This window comes from Salvelinus fontinalis, chromosome 21 (assembly GCF_029448725.1).
Source record: "Salvelinus fontinalis isolate EN_2023a chromosome 21, ASM2944872v1, whole genome shotgun sequence".
Classification (NCBI taxonomy): Eukaryota; Metazoa; Chordata; class Actinopteri; order Salmoniformes; family Salmonidae; genus Salvelinus; species Salvelinus fontinalis.
This window is the reverse complement of record NC_074685.1, coordinates 4,979,564-4,997,560: the sequence shown is the minus strand read 5'-3', so window position 1 is coordinate 4,997,560 and position 17,997 is coordinate 4,979,564. Positions and strand designations below refer to the sequence as shown.

At 45.1% G+C, this 17,997-nt stretch overlaps 1 protein-coding gene across 1 annotated transcript in view; it reads right to left on the bottom strand.

Moving 5' to 3' along the window:
* LOC129818067 (thymic stromal cotransporter homolog) overlaps positions 1–17,127 on the bottom strand; it is a 38,036-nt gene extending 20,909 nt beyond the window's left edge. Inside the window, exons 1-4 of the mRNA XM_055873612.1 lie at positions 16,501–17,127; positions 13,579–14,160; positions 13,099–13,270; positions 7,819–7,902 (exon numbers count right to left, since the gene is read on the bottom strand). Of these exons, the coding sequence (XP_055729587.1) occupies positions 7,819–7,902; positions 13,099–13,270; positions 13,579–14,160; positions 16,501–16,743 (1,081 nt within the window). The 5' untranslated portion in view covers positions 16,744–17,127. The remainder of the gene's footprint in view (positions 1–7,818; positions 7,903–13,098; positions 13,271–13,578; positions 14,161–16,500) is intronic.
* Between the last annotated feature and the right edge of the window lie 870 nt (positions 17,128–17,997).

Here is a 17,997-nt window from a genome sequence, read left to right as displayed (position 1 = left end):
CGGGGGCTGTAGAACTAGAGACGGGGGCTGTAGAACTAGAGACGGGGGCTGTAGAACTAGAGACGGGGGCTGTAGAACTAGAGACGGGGGCTGTAGAACTAGAGACGGGGGCTGTAGAACTAGAGACGGGGGCTGTAGAACTAGAGACGGGGGCTGTAGAACTAGAGACGGGGGCTGTAGAACTAGAGACGGGGGCTGTAGAACTAGAGACGGGGGCTGTAGAACTAGAGACGGGGGCTGTAGAACTAGAGACGGGGGCTGTAGAACTAGAGACGGGGGCTGTAGAACTAGAGACGGGGGCTGTAGAACTAGAGACGGGGGCTGTAGAACTAGAGACGGGGGCTGTAGAACTAGAGACGGGGGCTGTAGAACTAGAGACGGGGGCTGTAGAACTAGAGACGGGGGCTGTAGAACTAGAGACGGGGGCTGTAGAACTAGAGACGGGGGCTGTAGAACTAGAGACGGGGGCTGTAGAACTAGAGACGGGGGCTGTAGAACTAGAGACGGGGGCTGTAGAACTAGAGACGGGGGCTGTAGAACTAGAGACGGGGGCTGTAGAACTAGAGACGGGGGCTGTAGAACAAGAGACGGGGGCTGTAGAACAAGAGACGGGGGCTGTAGAACAAGAGACGGGGGCTGTAGAACAAGAGACGGGGGCTGTAGAACAAGAGACGGGGGCTGTAGAACAAGAGACGGGGGCTGTAGAACAAGAGACGGGGGCTGTAGAACAAGAGACGGGGGCTGTAGAACAAGAGACGGGGGCTGTAGAACAAGAGACGGGGGCGGTAGAACAAGAGACGGGGGCGGTAGAACAAGAGACGGGGGCGGTAGAACAAGAGACGGGGGCGGTAGAACTAGAGACGGGGGCGGTAGAACTAGAGACGGGGGCGGTAGAACTAGAGACGGGGGCGGTAGAACTAGAGACGGGGGCGGTAGAACTAGAGACGGGGGCGGTAGAACTAGAGACGGGGGCGGTAGAACTAGAGACGGGGGCGGTAGAACTAGAGACGGGGGCGGTAGAACTAGAGACGGGGGCGGTAGAACTAGAGACGGGGGCGGTAGAACTAGAGACGGGGGCGGTAGAACTAGAGACGGGGGCGGTAGAACTAGAGACGGGGGCGGTAGAACTAGAGACGGGGGCGGTAGAACTAGAGACGGGGGCTGTAGAACTAGAGACGGGGGCTGTAGAACTAGAGACGGGGGCTGTAGAACTAGAGACGGGGGCTGTAGAACAAGAGACGGGGGCTGTAGAACAAGAGACGGGGGCTGTAGAACAAGAGACGGGGGCGGTAGAACAAGAGACGGGGGCGGTAGAACAAGAGACGGGGGCGGTAGAACAAGAGACGGGGGCGGTAGAACAAGAGACGGGGGCGGTAGAACAAGAGACGGGGGCGGTAGAACAAGAGACGGGGGCGGTAGAACAAGAGACGGGGGCGGTAGAACAAGAGACGGGGGCGGTAGAACTAGAGACGGGGGCGGTAGAACTAGAGACGGGGGCGGTAGAACTAGAGACGGGGGCGGTAGAACTAGAGACGGGGGCGGTAGAACTAGAGACGGGGGCTGTAGAACTAGAGACGGGGGCGGTAGAACTAGAGACGGGGGCGGTAGAACTAGAGACGGGGGCGGTAGAACTAGAGACGGGGGCGGTAGAGACAGGGGTGGTAGTACTAGAGACGGGGGCTGTAGACCTAGAGACGGGGGCTGTAGAACTAGAGACGGGGGCTGTAGAACTAGAGACGGGGGCGGTAGAACTAGAGACGGGGGCTGTAGTACTAGAGACGGGGGCTGTAGAACTAGAGACGGGGGCTGTAGACCTAGAGACGGGGGCTGTAGAACTAGAGACGGGGGCGGTAGAACTAGAGACGGGGGCGGTAGAACTAGAGACGGGGGCGGTAGAACTAGAGACGGGGGCGGTAGAACTAGAGACGGGGGCGGTAGAACTAGAGACGGGGGCGGTAGAACTAGAGACGGGGGCGGTAGAGACAGGGGTGGTAGTACTAGAGACGGGGGTGGTAGAACTAGAGACGGGGGTGGTAGAACTAGAGACGGGGGTTGTAGAACTAGAGACGGGGGTGGTAGAACTAGAGACGGGGGTGGTAGAGACAGGGGTGGTAGTACTAGAGACGGGGGCTGTAGAACTAGAGACGGGGGCTGTAGACCTAGAGACGGGGGCTGTAGAACTAGAGACGGGGGCTGTAGAACTAGAGACGGGGGTGGTAGAACTAGAGACGGGGGTTGTAGAACTAGAGACGGGGGCTGTAGAACTAGAGACGGGGGCTGTAGAACTAGAGACGGGGGCTGTAGAACTAGAGACGGGGGCTGTAGAACTAGAGACGGGGGTTGTAGAACTAGAGACGGGGGTTGTAGAACTAGAGACGGGGGCTGTAGAACTAGAGACGGGGGCTGTAGAACTAGAGACGGGGGCGGTAGAACTAGAGACGGGGGCGGTAGAACTAGAGACGGGGGCGGTAGAACTAGAGACGGGGGCGGTAGAACTAGAGACGGGGGTGGTAGAGACGGGGGCGGTAGTACTAGAGACGGGGGCTGTAGACCTAGCGACGGGGGCTGTAGAACTAGAGACGGGGGCTGTAGAACTAGAGACGGGGGTGGTAGAACTAGAGACGGGGGTGGTAGAACTAGAGACGGGGGCTGTAGTACTAGAGACGGGGGCTGTAGAACTAGAGACGGGGGCTGTAGACCTAGAGACGGGGGCTGTAGAACTAGAGACGGGGGCGGTAGAACTAGAGACGGGGGCGGTAGAACTAGAGACGGGGGCGGTAGAACTAGAGACGGGGGCGGTAGAACTAGAGACGGGGGCGGTAGAACTAGAGACGGGGGTGGTAGAGACAGGGGTGGTAGTACTAGAGACGGGGGTGGTAGAACTAGAGACGGGGGTGGTAGAACTAGAGACGGGGGTTGTAGAACTAGAGACGGGGGTGGTAGAACTAGAGACGGGGGTGGTAGAGACAGGGGTGGTAGTACTAGAGACGGGGGCTGTAGAACTAGAGACGGGGGCTGTAGACCTAGAGACGGGGGCTGTAGAACTAGAGACGGGGGCTGTAGAACTAGAGACGGGGGCTGTAGAACTAGAGACGGGGGCGGTAGAACTAGAGACGGGGGCTGTAGAACTAGAGACGGGGGCTGTAGAACTAGAGACGGGGGCTGTAGAACTAGAGACGGGGGCTGTAGAACTAGAGACGGGGGCTGTAGAACTAGAGACGGGGGTTGTAGAACTAGAGACGGGGGTTGTAGAACTAGAGACGGGGGTTGTAGAACTAGAGACGGGGGCTGTAGAACTAGAGACGGGGGCTGTAGAACTAGAGACGGGGGCTGTAGAACTAGAGACGGGGGCTGTAGAACTAGAGACGGGGGCTGTAGAACTAGAGACGGGGGTTGTAGAACTAGAGACGGGGGTGGTAGAACTAGAGACGGGGGTTGTAGAACTAGAGACGGGGGTGGTAGAACTAGAGACGGGGGTTGTAGAACTAGAGACGGGGGTGGTAGAACTAGAGACGGGGGTGGTAGAACTAGAGACGGGGGTGGTAGAACTAGAGACGGGGGTGGTAGAACTAGAGACGGGGGTGGTAGAACTAGAGACGGGGGTTGTAGAACTAGAGACGGGGGCTGTAGAACTAGAGACGGGGGCTGTAGAACTAGAGACGGGGGCTGTAGAACTAGAGACGGGGGCTGTAGAACTAGAGACGGGGGCTGTAGAACTAGAGACGGGGGCTGTAGAACTAGAGACGGGGGCTGTAGAACTAGAGACGGGGGCTGTAGAACTAGAGACGGGGGCTGTAGAACTAGAGACGGGGGCTGTAGAACTAGAGACGGGGGCTGTAGAACTAGAGACGGGGGCGGTAGAACTAGAGACGGGGGCGGTAGAACTAGAGACGGGGGCTGTAGAACTAGAGACGGGGGCTGTAGAACTAGAGACGGGGGCTGTAGAACTAGAGACGGGGGCTGTAGAACTAGAGACGGGGGCTGTAGAACTAGAGACGGGGGCGGTAGAACTAGAGACGGGGGCTGTAGAACTAGAGACGGGGGCTGTAGAACTAGAGACGGGGGCGGTAGAACTAGAGACGGGGGCGGTAGAACTAGAGACGGGGGCGGTAGAACTAGAGACGGGGGCTGTAGAACTAGAGACGGGGGCTGTAGAACTAGAGACGGGGGCTGTAGAACTAGAGACGGGGGCGGTAGAACTAGAGACGGGGGTGTAGAACTAGAGACGGGGGCGGTAGAACTAGAGACGGGGGCGGTAGAACTAGTGACGGGGGCGGTAGAACTAGAGACGGGGGCGGTAGAACTAGAGACGGGGGCTGTAGAACTAGAGACGGGGGCTGTAGAACTAGAGACGGGGGCTGTAGAACTAGAGACGGGGGCGGTAGAACTAGAGACGGGGGCGGTAGAACTAGAGACGGGGGCGGTAGAACTAGAGACGGGGGCGGTAGAACTAGAGACGGGGGCGGTAGAACTAGAGACGGGGGCTGTAGAACTAGAGACGGGGGCGGTAGAACTAGAGACGGGGGCGGTAGAACTAGAGACGGGGGCTGTAGAACTAGTGACGGGGGCGGTAGAACTAGAGACGGGGGCGGTAGAACTAGAGACGGGGGCGGTAGAACTAGAGACGGGGGCTGTAGATCTAGAGACGGGGGCTGTAGAACTAGAGACGGGGGCGGTAGAACTAGAGACGGGGGCGGTAGAACTAGAGACGGGGGCGGTAGAACTAGAGACGGGGGCGGTAGAACTAGAGACGGGGGCGGTAGAACTAGAGACGGGGGCGGTAGAACTAGAGACGGGGGCTGTAGAACTAGAGACGGGGGCTGTAGAACTAGAGACGGGGGCTGTAGAACTAGAGACGGGGGCTGTAGAACTAGAGACGGGGGCTGTAGAACTAGAGACGGGGGCTGTAGAACTAGAGACGGGGGCGGTAGAACTAGAGACGGGGGCTGTAGAACTGGAGACGGGGGCTGTAGAACTAGAGACGGGGGCTGTAGAACTAGAGACGGGGGTTGTAGAACTAGAGACGGGGGCTGTAGAACTAGAGACGGGGGCTGTAGAACTAGAGACGGGGGCTGTAGAACTAGAGACGGGGGCTGTAGAACTAGAGACGGGGGCTGTAGAACTAGAGACGGGGGTTGTAGAACTAGAGACGGGGGTGGTAGAACTAGAGACGGGGGTGGTAGAACTAGAGACGGGGGTGGTAGAACTAGAGACGGGGGCTGTAGAACTAGAGACGGGGGCTGTAGAACTAGAGACGTGGGCTCTAGAACTAGAGACGGGGGCTGTAGAACTAGAGACGGGGGTTGTAGAACTAGAGACGTGGGCTCTAGAACTAGAGACGGGGGCTGTAGAACTAGAGACGGGGGCTGTAGAACTAGAGACGGGGGCTGTAGAACTAGAGACGGGGGCTGTAGAACTAGAGACGGGGGCTGTAGAACTAGAGACGGGGGTTGTAGAACTAGAGACGGGGGTTGTAGAACTAGAGACGGGGGTTGTAGAACTAGAGACGGGGGTGGTAGAACTAGAGACGGGGGTGGTAGAACTAGAGACGGGGGCTGTAGAACTAGAGACGGGGGTTGTAGAACTAGAGACGTGGGCTCTAGAAATAGAGACGGGGGTTGTAGAACTAGAGACGGGGGTTGTAGAACTAGAGACGTGGGCTCTAGAAATAGAGACGGGGGCTGTGGAACTAGAGACGGGGGCTGTAGAACTAGAGACGGGGGTTGTAGAACTAGAGACGGGGGCTGTAGAACTAGAGACGGGGGCTGTAGAACTAGAGACGGTGGTGGTAGAACTAGTGACGGGGGTGGTAGAACTAGTGACGGGGGTGGTAGAACTAGAGACGGGGGTGGTAGAACTAGAGACGGGGGCTGTAGAACTAGAGACGGGGGCTGTAGAACTAGAGACGGGGGCTGTAGACCTAGAGACGGGGGTTGTAGAACTAGAGACGGGGGCGGTAGAACGAGAGACGGGGGCGGTAGAACTAGAGACGGGGGCTGTAGAACTAGAGACGGGGGTTGTAGAACTAGAGACGGGGGTTGTAGAACTAGAGACGGGGGCGGTAGAACTAGAGACGGGGGCGGTAGAACTAGAGACGGGGGCTGTAGAACTAGAGACGGGGGCTGTAGAACTAGAGACGGGGGTTGTAGAACTAGAGACGGGGGTGGTAGAACTAGAGACGGGGGCTGTAGAACTAGAGACGGGGGTGGTAGAACTAGAGACGGGGGTTGTAGAACTAGAGACGGGGGTGGTAGAACTAGAGACGGGGGTTGTAGAACTAGAGACGGGGCCTGTAGAACTAGAGACGGGGGTGGTAGAACTAGAGACGGGGGTGGTAGAACTAGAGACGGGGGTGGTAGAACAAGAGACGGGGGCTATAGAACTAGAGACGGGGGCTATAGAACTAGAGACGGGGGCTGGAGAACTAGAGACGGGGGTTGTAGAACTAGAGACGGGGGTGGTAGAACTAGAGACGGGGGCTGTAGAACTAGAGACGGGGGCTGTAGAACTAGAGACGGGGGCTGTAGAACTAGAGACGGGGGTTGTAGAACTAGAGACGGGGGCTATAGAACTAGAGACGGGGGCTATAGAACTAGATAATGCGGTTATAGAACTAGAGACGGGGGCTATAGAACTAGATAATGCGATTATAGAACTAGAGACGGGAGCTATAGAACTAGATAATGCGGTTATAGAACTAGAGACGGGGGCTATAGAACTAGATAATGCGGTTATAGAACTAGAGACGGGAGCTGTAGAACTAGAGACGGGGGTTGTAGAACTAGAGACGGGGGTTGTAGAACTAGAGACGGGGGTTGTAGAACTAGAGACGGGGGCTGTAGAACTAGAGACGGGGGCTCTAGAACTAGAGACGGGGGTTGTAGAACTAGAGACGGGGGTTGTAGAACTAGAGACGGGGGCGGTAGAACTAGAGACGGGGGCTGTAGAACTAGAAACGGGGGCGGTAGAACTAGAGACGGGGGCTGTAGAACTAGAGACGGGTTCTGTAGAACTAGAGACGGGGGTGGTAGAACTAGAGACGGGGGTGGTAGAACTAGAGACGGGGGTGGTAGAACTAGAGACGGGGGTGGTAGAACTAGAGACGGGGGTTGTAGAACTAGAGACGGGGGCTGTAGAACTAGAGACGGGGGCGGTAGAACTAGAGACGGGGGCGGTAGAACTAGAGACGGGGGCTGGAGAACTAGAGACGGGGGTTGTAGAACTAGAGACGGGGGTTGTAGAACTAGAGACGGGGGTGGCAGAACTAGAGACGGGGGCTGTAGAACTAGAGACAGGGGCTGGAGAACTGGAGACGGGGGTGGTAGAACTAGAGACGGGGGCTGTAGAACTAGAGACGGGGGTTGTAGAACTAGAGACGGGGGCTATAGAACTAGAGACGGGGGCTATAGAACTAGATAATGCGGTTATAGAACTAGAGACGGGGGCTATAGAACTAGATAATGCGGTTATAGAACTAGACGGGGGCTATAGAACTAGATAATGCGGTTATAGAACTAGAGACGGGAGCTATAGAACTAGATAATGCGTTTATAGAACTAGAGACGGGGGCTATAGAACTAGATAATGCGGTTATAGAACTAGACGGGGGCTATAGAACTAGATAATGCGGTTATAGAACTAGAGACGGGAGCTGTGGAACTAGATAATGCGGTTATAGAACTAGAGACGGGGGTTATAGAACTAGATAATGCGGTTATAGAACTAGACGGGGGCTATAGAACTAGATAATGCGGTTATAGAGACAATATTATATTCTGTAATTTTATATGACTGAAAGAAATGTATGACAGCACTTACCATATGATGAGCCGTTGACCTGTTTAGACAGTAGGGCACGGATGGTGGGCATGGGAATCAGGGCGAACAGTGTGAGGGCTCGTGCTGAAAGGGATATTCTGTCAGCTGTCTGTTGTGTTATATTCTGTCAGCTGTCTATTATATTATATTCTGTCAGCTGTCTATTATATTCTGTCAGCTGTCTGTTATATTATATTAATTTCTGTCAGCTGTCTATTATATTATATTCTGTCAGCTGTCTATTATATTATATTCTGTCAGCTGTCTATTATATTATAGTCTGTCAGCTGTCTATTATATTATATTATGTCAGCTGTCTATTATATTATATTCTGTCAGCTGTCTATTATATTATATGATATTCTGTCAGCTGTCTATTATATTATATTATATTCTGTCAGCTGTCAATTATATTATATTCTGTCAGCTGTCTATTATATTATATTCTGTCAGCTGTCTATTATATTTTATTCTGTCAGCTGTCTATTATATTATATTCTGTCAGCTGTCTATTATATTATATTATATTCTGTCAGCTGTCTGTTATATTATATTCTGTCAGCTGTCTATTATATTATATTATATTCTGTCAGCTGTCTGTTATATTACATTCTGTCAGCTGTCTATTATATTATATTCTGTCAGCTGGCTATTATATTATATTCTGTCAGCTGTCTATTATATTATATTCTGTCAGCTGTCTTATATTATATTATATTCTGTCAGCTGTCTATTATATTATATTCTGTCAGCTGTCTATTATATTATATTCTGTGAGCTGTCTATTATATTATATTCTGTCAGCTGTCTATTATATTATATTATATTCTGTCAGCTGTCTGTTATATTACATTCTGTCAGCTGTCTATTATATTATATTCTGTCAGCTGTCTATTATATTATATTCTGTCAGCTCTCTATTATATTATATTCTGTCAGCTGTCTATTATATTATATTCTGTCAGCTGTCTATTATATTATATTCTGTCAGCTGTCTATTATATTATTTTATATTCTGTCAGCTGTCTATTATATTATATTATATTCTGTCAGCTGTCTATTATATTATATTCTGTCAGCTGTCTATTATATTATATTATATTCTGTCAGCTGTCTATTATATTATATTATATTCTGTCAGCTGTCTATTATATTATATTATATTCTGTCAGCTGTCCATTATATTATATTCTGTCAGCTGTCTATTATATTATATTCTGTCAGCTGTCTATTATATTATATTCTGTCAGCTGTCTATTATATTATGTCAGCTGTCTATTATATTATATTCTGTCAGCTGTCTGTTATATTATATTCTGTCAGCTGTCTATTATATTATATTCTGTCAGCTGTCTGTTATATTACATTCTGTCAGCTGTCTATTATATTATATTCTGTCAGCTGGCTATTATATTATATTCTGTCAGCTGGCTATTATATTATATTCTGTCAGCTGTCTATTATATTATATTCTGTCAGCTGTCTATTATATTATATTCTGTCAGCTGTCTATTATATTATATTCTGTCAGCTGTCTATTATATTATATTCTGTCAGCTGTCTATTATATTATTTTATATTCTGTCAGCTGTCTATTATATTATATTATATTCTGTCAGCTGTCTATTATATTATATTCTGTCAGCTGTCTATTATATTATATTCTGTCAGCTGTCTATTATATTATATTCTGTCAGCTGTCTGTTATATTATATTATATTCTGTCAGCTGTCTATTATATTATATTCTGTCAGCTGTCTATTATATTATATTCTGTCAGCTGTCTATTATATTATTTTATATTCTGTCAGCTGTCTATTATATTATATTATATTCTGTCAGCTGTCTATTATATTATATTATATTCTGTCAGCTATCTATTATATTATATTATATTCTGTCAGCTGTCTATTGTGGTATATTCTGTCAGCTATCTGTTATATTATATTCTGTCAGCTGTCTATTGTGTTATATTCTGTCAGCTGTCTATTATATTATATTCTGTCAGCTGTCTATTGTGGTATATTCTGTCAGCTATCTGTTATATTATATTCTGTCAGCTGTCTATTGTAATATATTCTGTCAGCTGTCTATTATATTATATTCTGTCAGCTATCTATTATATTATATTATATTCTGTCAGCTGTCTATTGTGGTATATTCTGTCAGCTATCTGTTATATTATATTCTGTCAGCTGTCTATTGTGTTATATTCTGTCAGTTATCTGTTTTATTATATTATATTCTGTCAGCTATCTGTTATATTATATTATATTCTGTCAGCTATCTGTTATATTATATTATATTCTGTCAGCTGTCTATTATATTATATTATATTCTGTCAGCTGTCTATTATATTCTGTCAGCTGTCTATTATATTATATTCTGTCAGCTATCTATTATATTATATTCTGTCAGCTGTCTATTGTGTTATATTCTGTCAGTTATCTGTTATATTATATTATATTCTGTCAGTTATCTGTTATATTATATTATATTCTGTCAGCTATCTGTTATATTATATTATATTATATTATATTCTGTCAGCTGTCTATTATATTATATTCTGTCAGCTGTCTATTATATTATATTCTGTCAGCTGTCTGTTATATTATATTCTGTCAGCTATCTATTATATTATATTCTGTCAGCTGTCTATTATATTATATTATATTCTGTCAGCTGTCTATTATATTATATTATATTATATTCTGTCAGCTGTCCATTATATTATATTCTGTCAGCTGTCTATTATATTATATTCTGTCAGCTGTCTATTATATTATATTCTGTCAGCTGTCTATTATATTATATGATATTCTGTCAGCTGTCTATTATATTATATTATATTCTGTCAGCTGTCTATTATATTATATTCTGTCAGCTGTCTATTATATTATATTATATTCTGTCAGCTGTCTATTATATTATATTATATTCTGTCAGCTGTCTATTATATTATATGATATTCTGTCAGCTGTCTATTATATTATATGATATTCTGTCAGCTGTCTATTATATTATATGATATTCTGTCAGCTGTCTATTATATTATATTCTGTCAGCTATCTATTCTATTATATTATATTCTGTCAGCTGTCTATTCTATTATATTATATTCTGTCAGCTGTCTATTGTATTATATTCTGTCAGCTGTCTGTTATTTTATATTCTGTCAGCTGTCTATTATATTATATTCTGTCAGCTGTCTATTCTATTATATTATATTCTGTCAGCTGTCTATTGTATTATATTCTGTCAGCTGTCTATTATATTGTATTATATTATGTCAGCTGTCTATTATATTATATTATATTCTGTCAGCTGTCTGTTATATTACATTCTGTCAGCTGTCTATTATATTATATTCTGTCAGCTGTCTATTATATTATATTCTGTCAGCTGTATATTATATTATATTCTGTCAGCTGTCTATTATATTGTATTATATTCTGTCAGCTGTCTATTGTATTATATTCTGTCAGCTGGCTATTATATTATATTCTGTCAGCTGTCTATTGTATTATATTCTGTCAGCTGTCTATTATATTATATTCTGTCAGCTGTCTATTATATTATATTCTGTCAGCTGTCTATTATATTGTATTATATTCTGTCAGCTGTCTATTGTATTATATTCTGTCAGCTGTCTATTGTATTATATTCTGTCAGCTGTCTATTATATTGTATTATATTCTGTCATCTGTCTATTATATTATATTCTGTCAGCTGTCTATTGTATTATATTCTGTCAGCTGTCTATTATATTGTATTATATTCTGTCATCTGTCTATTGTATTATATTCTGTCAGCTGTCTATTATATTATATTCTGTCAGCTGTCTATTGTATTATATTCTGTCAGCTGTCTATTATATTATATTCTGTCAGCTGTCTATTGTATTATATTCTGTCAGCTGTCTATTATATTATACTATATTCTGTCAGCTGTCTGTTATATTATATTCTGTCATCTGTCTATTATATTATATTATGTTAGCTGTCTATTATATGAATTATATTCTGTCAGCTGTCTATTATATTATATTCTGTCAGCTGTCTATTATATTACATTCTGTCAGCTGGCTATTATATTATATTCTGTCAGCTGTCTATTATATTATATTCTGTCAGCTGTCTATTGTATTATATTCTGTCAGCTGTCTATTATATTATATTCTGTCAGCTGTCTATTATATTATATTCTGTCAGCTGTCTATTGTATTATATTCTGTCAGCTGTCTATTATATTATATTCTGTCAGCTGTCTATTATATTATATTATATTCTGTCAGCTGTCTATTGTATTATATTCTGTCAGCTGTCTATTATATTATATTCTGTCAGCTGTCTATTATATTATATTCTGTCAGCTGTCTATTATATTGTAATATATTCTGTCAGCTGTCTATTGTATTATATTCTGTCAGCTGTCTATTATATTATATTATATTATATTTGGTCTGCTGTGGAGTTTTGTAAGAAAGCAGTGAGTGAGTGTGTAAAGGGTGTAACCACATTTCTGTTGACTCAAGTCCCTAGGCGAGTTCCCCTTATAGTCTCTCCAGTAATCATACATTTACAGTCCACAATTTGAAGGGGCTGAGAGACTTTACAGTGTGAAGATAAGACTAATTTTTAAATAAATAAGGTGACGCTTCCTTTTAAAACATGCAGTGTTTCACTTCCTCATCTCTGTCAAGGTTTACAGGTTACGCAAATCATTGATGTCTCTCTCCTTTTCTCTCTCTTTGTCTCTCTCTCTCTCTGTCTCTCTCTCTGTGTCTCTCTCGCTGTGTTTCTCTCTCGCTCTGTTTCTCTCTCGCTCTGTGTCTCTCTCGCTCTGTGTCTCTCTCTCTCTGTGTCTCTCTCGCTCTGTGTGTCTCTCTCTCTGTGTGTCTCTCTCGCTCTGTGTCTCTCTCGCTCTGTGTCTCTCTCGCTCTGTGTGTCTCTCTCTCTGTGTGTCTCTCTCGCTCTGTGTCTCTCTCGCTCTGTGTCTCTCGCTCTGTGTCTCTCGCTCTGTCTCTCTCTCTCTCTCTCTCTGTGTCTCTCTCTCTGTCTCTCTCGCTCTGTCTCTCTCTCTCTCTCTCTCTCTCTGTGTCTCTCTCTCTCTGTGTCTCTCTCTCTCTCTGTCTGTGTGTGTGTGTCTCTGTGTGTGTGTGTGTGTGTTTAACCTGGTTCTAACTGTAATAAAGAGGAGCCTTGTCATTCACTGTGGACCCTGTGTGTTACATTGTAATATTGTCTGAAATCAAACCAGTCATGATGAACTTCCTCTTACCCAGATAGAACATGTACGTTGCCGTGACGAAGGCCATAAAGTAGATCCCGGCAGCGAAGGACACCATGCCGAGGATGATGAGGGTGACGTCACTCACCCACCTGGACATTATCATGACACCCAGGAAGCTCGTCAGGAAGACCAGGAACCCGGCGGCATTGCCGTAACCTACCTGTTGATGTCTTTTGGTTTAACCAGAGCCCGCTATAACAACAGTTAATAGTCTCACAACGATGCAATAGAGGGCTCTGGTTTGGAAATGTGTTTTAATGAATGTTTTCAAATGTTACCCTCTGGTGGACCAAATGCACTAGCCTGGGCCTAGATCGGTTGCTGCTATCTTTCCAACTCCTTGTTAAACATGTTTGGCATGACAGGGCCAGGAGTGGCATGATGGTACAACAGTACTCAGGCTACAAATCCACACACACACACACACATATTTTAACCCCCCAAAAAATCAAATGCATTTCAACTCACCTGGGTGGCGTTCCAGTTTAGTGGCTCCTTCATCTCAAAGGTCACCAGTATCTCCATGCCTCCTCCCACCGCCACGTCATATAGAATCCCACCCGCAAAAAGAAGCAGAATGTTCAGAGTATTCTTGGAATATTGCGTGTCGATACCGTTGGTCTCGTTGCGCTCTTGTGCGCTTGGCGAGACGGTTGGCATTAAAAAGAAGAACGTTGTGTAGATGAGACACAACAAGTAGAGGGAGACACTCAGGCTCACTAACAGAGTCCCCTGTTTAAAGTCCACACTGTACAACTGGAAGAGGTGCCCGGACACCAAACTACCTATAAGTCCGGCTATGCCGTAGACCAGCTCCATGTGCATCATGCGGAGAGAGCGGTCCTCCTCGGTGGAGGTGAGCGACACCAGGGCCATGACCCCGGCCCAGTAGGAGCAGAACCCGCCGCTGAGTCCGTGGAACACCACCCCGCCGAACATCGCCTGTATCGGGAGCTCCATCACTATGACCAGGAGTAAGACCACTCTGGAGACCAGGTAACCCACCAGAGGGATGACGATGGGGATCTTACGGTAGCCCAGGTCCCCTACCTTTTGAATGAATCAACAAATGAATGAATGAATAAATGAAAGCATTTCAACAGACGTATTTAAAATACTTATAGTTGATTCAGCAATTTCAGTAGGTTACAACAATAGGGTTTAGTAAAGACTGTCAAGGATTTCGAAACACAAAGTCTACAGAGCAAATTTGTGGCTGTTAAAATCTCGGTGTTGAGGCAAAAAGTGTTATATCTCAGTGTTGATTCTAGTGGGGTTAACATCAGTGTTATATCTGAGTGTTGATTCTAGTGGGGTTAACATCAGTGTTATATCTGAGTGTTGATTCTAGTGGGGTTAACACCAGTGTTAAATCTGAGTGTTGATTCTAGTGGGGTTAACACCAGTGTTATAGCTGAGTGTTGATTCTAGTGGGGTTAACACCAGTGTTATATCTGAGTGTTGATTCTAGTGGGGTTAACACCAGTGTTATATCTGAGTGTTGATTCTAGTGGGGTTAACACCAGTGTTATATCTGAGTGTTGATTCTAGTGGGGTTAACACCAGTGTTATATCTGAGTGTTGATTCTAGTGGGGTTAACACCAGTGTTATATCTGAGTGTTGATTCTAGTGGGGTTAACACCAGTGTTATATCTGAGTGTTGATTCTAGTGGGGTTAACATCAGTGTTATATCTGAGTGTTGATTCTAGTGGGGTTAACACCAGTGTTGTAGCTGAGTGTTGATTCTAGTGGGGTTAACACCAGTGTTATATCTGAGTGTTGATTCTAGTGGGGTTAACACCAGTGTTATATCTGAGTGTTGATTCTAGTGGGGGTTAACACCAGTGTTGATTCTAGTGGGGTTAACACCAGTGTTATATCTGAGTGTTGATTCTAGTGGGGTTAACACCAGTGTTATATCTGAGTGTTGATTCTAGTGGGGTTAACACCAGTGTTATATCTGAGTGTTGATTCTAGTGGGGTTAACACCAGTGTTATATCTGAGTGTTGATTCTAGTGGGGTTAACACCAGTGTTATATCTGAGTGTTGATTCTAGTGGGGTTAACACCAGGGTTATATCTGAGTGTTGATTCTAGTGGGGTTAACACCAGGGTTATATCTGAGTGTTGATTCTAGTGGGGTTAACACCAGTGTTATATCTGAGTGTTGATTCTAGTGGGGTTAACACCAGTGGTATATCTGAGTGTTGATTCTAGTGGGGTTAACACCAGTGTTATATCTGAGTGTTGATTCTAGTGGGGTTAACACCAGTGTTATATCTGAGTGTTGATTCTAGTGGGGTTAACACCAGTGTTATATCTGAGTGTTGATTCTAGAGGGGTTAACACCAGGGTTATATCTGAGTGTTGATTCTAATAGGGCTAACACCAGTGTTGGTTCTAGTGGGGTTAACACCAGTGTTAAATCTGAGTGTTGATTCTAGTGGGGTTAACACCAGTGTTATATCTGAGTGTTGATTCTAATAGGGTTAACACCAGTGTTATATCTGAGTGTTGATTCTAATAGGGTTAACACCAGTGTTATATCTGAGTGTTGATTCTAATAGGGTTAACACCAGTGTTATATCTGAGTGTTGATTCTAGTGGGATTAACACCAGTGGGATTGAAATTGAAACCACCTGCAGTGAATACATGTCGTTTTGTTGTTGTTTCTCGATTGTGTTGAGTTCATTTCCGTTAATTGTTTGGGGGGGAAAAGATATGGGAGGGGTCTCATCATATTTCCCAGCATACTTTGTTTCAGGTTGCTTTTCAGAATTGTTATTTTTTTTTTTAAATCTATGTTTTTGCACATTGATTGATTAATATTACACTACAACAAGATAAATAACATAAAGGTTTCTAAATGAATCCAATCTGTAAGTGGTTGGACTGACTTCACCCGTTATTGAGAGAGTTGTTCCAGTTTAGATGCTTTATGCGGTCTCATTGATCTATCTTCCCTTGGCAGTCAGTCTAACTGCAACCAGGACATTTCCCATTTTCACTAGATAACACAGCCACAAAGTCAGAACGGTTTTTCCCAGTTTGACAAAAGATGCTGCTCTGGTCGGAGAAATTAATAGCCGAATATCACCGCCAATCACAATACTGTCGGTAAGTAATACTGTCAAACACTATCATCTCACTTTAACCCCCTCGATATATTATGGACATTTTCTGAAATTACAAAGGGAAAAAAATGAAGAAAGAAAATCCTGTGTAACACCTTTTTAAATCGGAATTTACAACATTCATGGTGTTAGGAACACAAGACTCTTTGGCTTGTTAGTTTAACACTAGTTGGGATTCACATTTCATTTCCACATTTAATTAACATTGTGGGTGTTAAATTTCCAATCAAAAAATTGCTGTGCACTGACTTACCTTGGCTAAGATAATGGCGGGTAGGATCGGAACGAACTTGGACAGCATGTTATATATCATGTAAAAGTTGGACATAGCTTTCTGCCGGCTGTCCTCGGTGGGGGTTGGATTAAGCGCATCAGTCGCAATGGCGCATTGCTCTTTAACCACCATCTGCAAGCCGGTGTCGAAAAACGCGCTTGCTATTTGGGCACATAGGACCACTGGCTCGATGCGTTTACGCAGTGTCCCCAACGGTAACATGATTAGTCCCGATAAAAACCGACAGGTGGTGAAACAACAACACCCACCAGACTCGGTGTAACTCTCTGACCCCGGCGCCAAACTTCACCAAGGACCTGTCTGTTTAAATGTGCTAATCACGACCCTACCCATTCACCTCCTACAGAAGTTCCGTGTTTCAAACAGAGGCACCGGTGGAGTAGGCTACGTACATGATGACAACAAACTGGATGGGACTGGGACGACAGTTTAGGGAAGTTAGCTCAGAGACAATATTTATTCTGCACGAGTAACATTTCCACGTTAAATGAATACAATCTCTTTGGTTCAATGGTTTTGTCTTTACAACTATTTCGATGTCAGTACACCAATGTAGTTCTATATTCAATCTGTATCCCTGAAGAGTTACAGATTGCGCACAAGAAATGTAAAGGTAATTTCCGTTTGAGCCGATATGCAGCGTTTATCGTGATTGCAGTCTCTGCAATGGGTGGGGAGGGACGGCGTGAAGAGTGTGTCCCCTGCGCCACCGCGGGAACATTGCCTTTATAGAGCTGATATAGGCGATGTTTTATCCAGTGGCGATTTTACCATGTACATCTTGGTGGGGCAAGCTCCCCCATTTGTTTTTTAGATGCTTTCCAGCAAAGCCACTACACAACACTGAACAATATATTAGTTGCTCTATAACGGCCAGTGGCGGATCTAGCCTGTATTGCTCCCTAGGCGAACCGCCCCTTCACCCCCCCCCCCCCCCCCCCACACACATTTTTTATTCAGACATTAGGAACATCACAAATAAATAATCATAACATTTAAAACTACATAAATATCAAAAATAAGTAACAAAGTGAAAGAGAAATAAATTGTATATGAATACAAAATAAAAAAGAGAATTGAGTTATTACACTAATACCCTATTGCTAAGAAAAAACACACAAATACAACTAAATTGCACAAATCCTATATCACACAAATAGAATAACACACTTATAAAGAAGAGAACCTGATTATTACACTATTGCACTTCAAACAAGAAACACACACAACTAAATTACACAACTAATTGCATTAGTACTGTACAAAGTTACAGGTGCGCTATTTGATAGATTCCTCTGCTCTCCTTACCTCGGGCTTCCAGTGGGGAGACCTGAGGTCACTACTCCCCTTACCTCGGGCTTCCAGTGGGGAGACCTGAGGTCACTGCTCTCCTTACCTCGGGCTTCCAGTGGGGAGACCTGAGGTCACTGCTCTCCTTACCTCGGGCTTCCAGTG